A 6,614-nucleotide genomic window follows, 5' to 3' on the forward strand; every position below is an offset into this window, starting at 1 on the left:
CGCGTGAGACTGATTTAACGTTAGTCTATGTAAGTTCAGTGCAGGGACTCAATCTGATATGTTTTAAGAATTTAACACACACCCCACAATGTAATGATCGTAACAACACTTTTTATATACTGTAGTTCTTTTAGAAATTCATTTGCCTATAAACATTGAATAATGTTTTATGCAGGCATTATCACAGACAGCCGAAAAAGAACGCAATGGAATTTCATTGGCTGTAGGGGTCCTACTTTGAGCACACGGGAAAAGTGGCTGCCGTTCGGAACGTGTAAGTAAGTGAAAAGAAAGATTTCATCGAGGATCACTGCAGATCTGATTTTGAAACAGTGATTCGTAGATAATATGGTTAAATTATTCTTACGTTGGTTAATAACTGACAAGCTACTAGCTAGCTGTTAGCTTTCCGAAAGCTAACACGTTGGCAATCGAGATTGACTTGCCAGTAGCACACTTAGCCACTATAAGGTTACCTGGCGTGCTAGGCTAAATAAAGCAACTCTTATGTGTAATTGCTGGCAAGCCAGACACCTTTCAAATACAGATCAACCAGTACTTAGTTGTTGGTAATCGGGTTTAAATATAATAATAAAAAACACATTAACTAGCCAGCTAGCAGCTTGCACATCACTCCTCATAACGTAGCACTGCAAATTTCTTCACGATGCAACCCCATACGACTGCCTCGGAAGCTACCTCAACATCTCACGAACTATGCTTTCCGATTCCCTTCCAGCCTCCCCCTGAGACCGTGAGAAAATGGGCCGCTCCTCTAAAGACAAACGTGACATTTATTACAGACTGGCCAAAGAGGAGGGGTGGCGGGCCAGGAGCGCCTTCAAACTGCTGCAGATAGACGAGGAGTTCAAACTTTTCAAAGGTAACAAGCCGCCTATGCACGAGATCTGCAGTCTGAGGAGTCGCCAGCTACATGTTGACGAGCTGCGTGCATGCCCTCCGCCTCCGCATTGCTGACAGTATACGTGTTGCAAATGTGGAGTTTGGCCAAATGCAAAGATAAATGCCAAAATATGACAAGATTATCCAGTGGAACATTCGTCAAACCACGCTTTGCATGAATGCACGCGGAATGTCTAAGGTCGAGTGGTGTAATTTTTGGGCATGCGCGTCTGTCTCCCTGTCCATTAGGAGTTCGGCGGGCCGTGGATTTGTGCGCAGCTCCTGGGAGCTGGAGTCAGGTTCTGAGCCGGAAACTCCGGTGAGTGAATGCCTTCATCACCCCTTTGTTCTCTCTCTCTCTCTCTCTCTCTCTCCCCCCTCTCATCCTCCTGCTACACAAAACCACACCCTCCTCTTTCTCACCCCACACACTCTCCTCAGAGTCATTCCTGGACCCCGCACACACACACTTCTGTTTCCTACCCCTCACTGCCCACACGTAAACACATGCACACACACACAAACACACACACATTACACCCTTCCACATAATCGCCCTGGACTGTGTGGAAAACCAGGTATGGCTTCTGCATTATGAGAAACACAACCAGCCTGGGCCTGTTGTCAGGCGATGCCTTATAATTTTTTTTTTAACCACGTTCACTAAGGGTCACACCTTCATAAACAGTGTGACCTCACCATGACAGGACTGGAGTTATGTTCTCCTCCAGTGTCTAATGTCCAAAGTGAATGGTAGTTCATGGTTCTGTTGATTGGTATTCTGAACGTGCTCATTGGTCCTCTGCTGTTACAGAGGGACGGAGGAGAAGGGGGAGGACGTTAAGATCGTGGCAGTGGATCTGCAGGCCATGGCCCCCCTCCCAGGGGTCACTCAGATTCAGGGGGACATCACTAAGGTAGGAACACCTGGGGAAACACTCACGTAGGGACACTGGGGGACAGGGAGGGTCAGCCCGTGAAAGAGTCAGGTAGGGACACCTGGCTGCGGTGCTGGTGTGGGGGTTTGTTGCAGAAGTAGCAGGCTAGGCTTAGTAGCAGCAGTAGCGCTAACATAACGCACATGCAGTTGTGGTGATGGTTTTTTAAAATTTTAGCAGTTTTGCATTCCTAGTGGGATGGATTAGTGTAAGATTTACAAGTTCAAAACTAAAAGGTAAGGAGAGCAACGGATATGCACGGCCATGACAGTTCTAGTGCTTGTGACCTCCCTTATCAGCAGACTGTCAGGTCTGCAGTTGAAGTGTAAGGCTGTAGTGCATATGAAGTCAGCATCTCTTTGGTAGCTTGTCTTGTCAACCTCAGAAGTTAGAAACTTTATATCACTAAGAAGACTATATTTAATACCATCGACCAGAATAGTATCTCCCTACTGAGCCACCCCTGATGCAGCTTGGACAAGATTTGTTTGAAAGGGCTGACTGCACAGATATGAAAACTGCAGTGCTTTTTTTCTCCTCAGATCACAACCGCCCAGGAGATTATCAAGCACTTTGAGGGACAGCCTGCTGACCTTGTGGTGTGTGACGGCGCCCCCGATGGTGAATATCAGAAACTGCGTGGAGTCTTTCACACTGCAGCTGTACCTGCTTCACTGATGTTCAGCCCTCTGTGCTCCACAGGGCTCTAGTTTCTTTGCCACACACAAGACCAGAATTACCCTTGTTCTAGATAAGCAGATCTTATTTGCTTTGTTGTGTATCTCTGAACTACATGCCTGTCTGCTAGCTCACATTAGCTGTCCTAGTTGTTTGCTGTGTACCGCTGTGAGCGTGTCTGTTTCAGGTGCGCTCCATGCAGGGTCTTTATTGCTCAGGTTTGGCAGCAGGAGCTCAGTCTTTAGCCTGAAAGGCTTTTGTGACATTTACACCTGTGTTTGAGATTTTGTCAAATCTATTTTTGGAATAGTGCTTCCGCATTTTCTCAATTCAGATGAGAGAAATTGGATGTTTTCCAAAGAGTTTAGCAAAGAATCTTAGAATTTTTTTTTCTAAAAGCAGGAAATTTGACCGTAAGGGCTTATGTGGGATATGGTCAGTTTTGACAGATGCTGTGTACAGGTACGAGGCGTCACTTGGAAGCTTTCAGTCCTCAGATGAAGTCACTATTGTATGGTGAAATAATTCTGTGTCAAAGCTTGTAAACTGCATTTACACTTTAGTAACAGTGCCAATAAATAGTAGTTGGTATCTGTTGGTAAACCATATAAGAGGCATAAAATTAGGTTGACAGGGTAGGGTACATAATCCTGTGTGCTCTCATTGGCTGGAGATGCCAGTGGAGCCTGCTGATTGGTCTGCCCGTGGTTGTGTTCTCAGTGACCGGACTCCATGATGTGGATGAATACATCCAGGCCCAGCTCTTGCTTGCGGTGAGTATCACTCCATTGGAGAGCAGTGTTTAGGCTCATTTTAATCACCAGCATTTTTCCTTTGTATCCCAATTCTAACACTAAACAGTGTTGAAACTGTACTCTCAGGATAAAAATATGCAGCGTAAAAGACAATGTCTGTTATGACTTTGTAATGATGCTCAAATGCAGCTAAAACTTCCAGAATGACGGCTCTTTCTGCACCCTACAGCATTATAAAGTTATTTATATTTATAAAATTTTAACAATTCTCTGTTCATTTGTGTTCTAAGGCTCTGAACATTACCACTCATGTCCTGAAGCCTGGAGGCACTTTTGTGGCAAAGGTAGGCGGTCATCAGGAGCGTTCATTTCTCTCCATTCCCGCGTGGTGTAGTGGCTGATGAGCCAGGATTTCGACTGGCAGGTTCGGCTCCCAGCTGGGACAGTGTTGTGGCGCTTTTCAGAAAGCCACTGAACCCACCTTGAGTAAATATCCAGCTGTATGAATGTAAAGGACAATGTGGGAAAGTGAAAACTGTCCATGTCCACCTGTATAAAACATCTGTGATGCTAATAGATAGTTAATTCTCTGTAGTATCCATTTAGGTTGGTGTTTGTTTTGAGGCAGATTAAGAGTTTGGAATACTCCAGTGTTAATCGAGCTATCAGTGCAGTTGAAAGTGAGCACAATGTATTTATTAAGGATGTTGTGAGGGGTATTGTGCTTAAGGATTGACAGGTGAGTCATGACTTCTCCCTCCCTCTGCAGATATTTCGGGGGAAGGACGTGACCCTCCTGTACTCCCAGCTGAAGGTGTTTTTCACCACAGTGACATGCGCCAAACCGCGGAGCAGCCGTAACTCCAGCATCGGTGAGCGGGCGGGGAACCCCTGCGCTGCAGAGGGGACCTGGAGGCTGTGCGGCTTCCCTTTGCTTCATACTGCCGTAACGCAAAGAGCAGAGACACAGACAGCTTTGTTTGGCTGGGTCTGCGGTCTCAGTCACGCAGGTAGCAGTTTTCTCCTGAAGATGCTGATCAGGTGTCCCTTTCCCTCTCCTGCAGAGGCGTTTGCAGTCTGTGAGAACTACTCTCCTCCTGAAGGCTACGTCCCCAACATGTCCAACCCTCTGCTGGACCACAAATACGGTACTGCTTCATATGGCATCACACCCAGGGTTTGTTGGCAAATGTCTTCATTTTATGGTCTCTCTGATTCGGTAGCAGCTGAATGTAGGCTGTAGAAGGTAAGAGAAAGAAACAGATTTCTGGGTTTGAAGTATTTGTCCCTCCGGTGCAGAGAGCCGTGGCATTCATCCACACGTTTCTGTCAGAAGTAATTAGAAGTGGAGTAGTGTAGGTGCAGGCCTTCTAGTTAATGGAAATGCACATTTCCAGAATCCTCATTCCAGAATGACCTCTAGTGAATGGGAATCCTCATTCTGGAATGACTCCATTCCAGTGACACAGGACTGGGTGAAAGAGTGAATTAAAAGTGAGTGGTACTGTGCTGAAAATGGTTCCATTTCTGCGTTCTGTGCATGAAGAGTTTCTCTTGCTGTGCTGCAGATGAGGACTTTAATCAGCTGGAAGGTCCCAACCGGCTCATTGTGCCGTTCCTGGCCTGCGGAGACCTCAGCGCGTACGATGCAGATCGGAACTACCCGCTCCAGGTAACTGCACTGTCTGTCTGAATTCCCCACAGCTGTTTCTGCCTTTATCCAGGGGACTCGCGCTTGTATTCGGTCTCTAGCTGCTGCTTACTTCTGTTCTGCTGTTTGTGTTTTATTCTGCTGTTTCCTCTGAGTTTTTCTTAACCTTCTGTTCTTGGCATCTCAGCCTATATGTAGTGCACGGTTAGCTCTGGGTTTTCAGGTTTTTCCCTCTTGAAGTGCTCCGTCCATTGCTTAGTGACAGTGTAGCTGCACAAATGTGTCATTACAGACACATTTTGATTGATTTTGAATGATGTATGCTTGCATGTAGTCATTTGGTGTGACACAGACACGCAGTCCTGCTATGTGAGAGGTGTGATGAGATCCATGGTGCGTTGCTGCTCTCTGCAGCAAAGTCTCTTGGGATGTGTGTCACAGCTGAATGAAGTCTTTCTCCTGCAGCTCGATCCCAGTAAAGAATACCAGTATAGGCCCCCAACACAACCCCCGATTCGACCACCCTACCAAGAAGCCTGTTACCTTCGCAAGAACAACCTGCTGGCCAAGAAGAACTTCACCACTGTACCATTGGACAAGGCTTTCCCTGACCTGCATCGCTCAGCCTATCGGGAATCGGACATGGGGGCAGCAGCAGGGGCAGCAGCAGCAGCACCACCACAACCACTTTCATTCGATGAAACAGCTGAAGGAGACTCTCCCTCTGTCCCATTGGAGGGGGCCCTCTCTGCCCTGCACCTTTCAGCCAATCAGGAATCAGATGTGGCAGCAGCAGCTGCACCTTGTGCAGATGAAACAGCCAGTCAAGATGTGGCAGAACAGGAGGTGAAGTGACCACTGAAAGGGAATGTGGGTACTGGAGGTTAAAGCCTTCAGAATCACCAGACTTTTGACTGAAGTAGCTTTGAAACAACCAGTGAACAGCAGGGCTGACATCTGAAACACCGTGCAATCCATTTGTAAGAATGGCATCCATGCAGGACAGTTCGATTCTAAGTCGTTGATTCTTAAGCGTTACTTCAAAAGAAGGGAAATTTTCTCCTCGTTTTTAATAAAACATCAACCCTCCTTTATCCGATTTGTCCGATTCCAGTTTGCGTATGCTCTCCCCCTTTGTACTTTCTCAGCTGCATATTTTAGTATAGTTGTAAGAAAGTGAGACTCAAAAGGATGTTTTTTTTTTTTCTTTCTTCATCGGCAGACAGCATCTTTTACTCTCCTTCTGTGAGGGCTGATCCCAGGTACTTGGCTAAACTTTTCTCAGAATATTAAGACACGAGGCTCACTGTATTAAGTGCTTTCCCCCTGATCATACACTGCTGTAACCCAGAACCATTATTGCATGTAGATGGTTAATTCTTCTAGTAAATATATTTACATTGCGTTAGTGCGGGAATAATTCAGCAAACTGTTTTCTCTGGAAAAAAATCACTGTTAGTGGTTGATTCCTGTATCGGCCATTCTTATAAATGAAGTACTGTGTTTCATTCAGGGCTTTGTGTTGGCACTGTCATAGCGGAGAACACCAGTGATAGGAAGCATCAGTGTTTTGTACTACCAACACAGTTAAGCATTTGTCCTTGTTTGTGTGAAATTGTGTTGAATTATGTGGCATTTTAAAATCTGTTTTCTTTTCCATCTATGTGTTAAATAAATTCTATTTGGTTT

The 6,614-nt window shown here is 45.8% G+C and overlaps 1 protein-coding gene across 2 annotated transcripts; it reads left to right on the forward strand.

Annotated features, from left to right (window-relative positions):
- The first annotated feature begins 211 nt into the window (after positions 1 to 211).
- ftsj1 (FtsJ RNA 2'-O-methyltransferase 1) lies at positions 212 to 6,083 on the forward strand. 2 transcript variants are annotated; one of them, XM_036529357.1, is made up of 11 exons: positions 212 to 278; positions 740 to 883; positions 1,153 to 1,222; positions 1,718 to 1,820; positions 2,384 to 2,462; positions 3,240 to 3,292; positions 3,565 to 3,618; positions 4,044 to 4,146; positions 4,339 to 4,422; positions 4,843 to 4,946; positions 5,391 to 6,083. In XM_036529357.1, exons 2-11 carry the CDS (start codon positions 763 to 765, stop codon positions 5,778 to 5,780), a joined length of 1,161 nt encoding a protein of 386 aa, XP_036385250.1. In that variant the 5' UTR covers positions 212 to 278; positions 740 to 762; the 3' UTR covers positions 5,781 to 6,083. The 2 variants fall into 2 exon arrangements, with proteins under 2 accessions (XP_036385250.1, XP_036385249.1); XM_036529356.1 differs by having other exon boundaries at positions 226 to 274.
- The last annotated feature ends 531 nt before the right edge of the window (positions 6,084 to 6,614 follow it).

This window comes from Megalops cyprinoides, chromosome 5 (genome assembly GCF_013368585.1).
Source record: "Megalops cyprinoides isolate fMegCyp1 chromosome 5, fMegCyp1.pri, whole genome shotgun sequence".
In the NCBI taxonomy this organism is placed as follows: Eukaryota; Metazoa; Chordata; class Actinopteri; order Elopiformes; family Megalopidae; genus Megalops; species Megalops cyprinoides.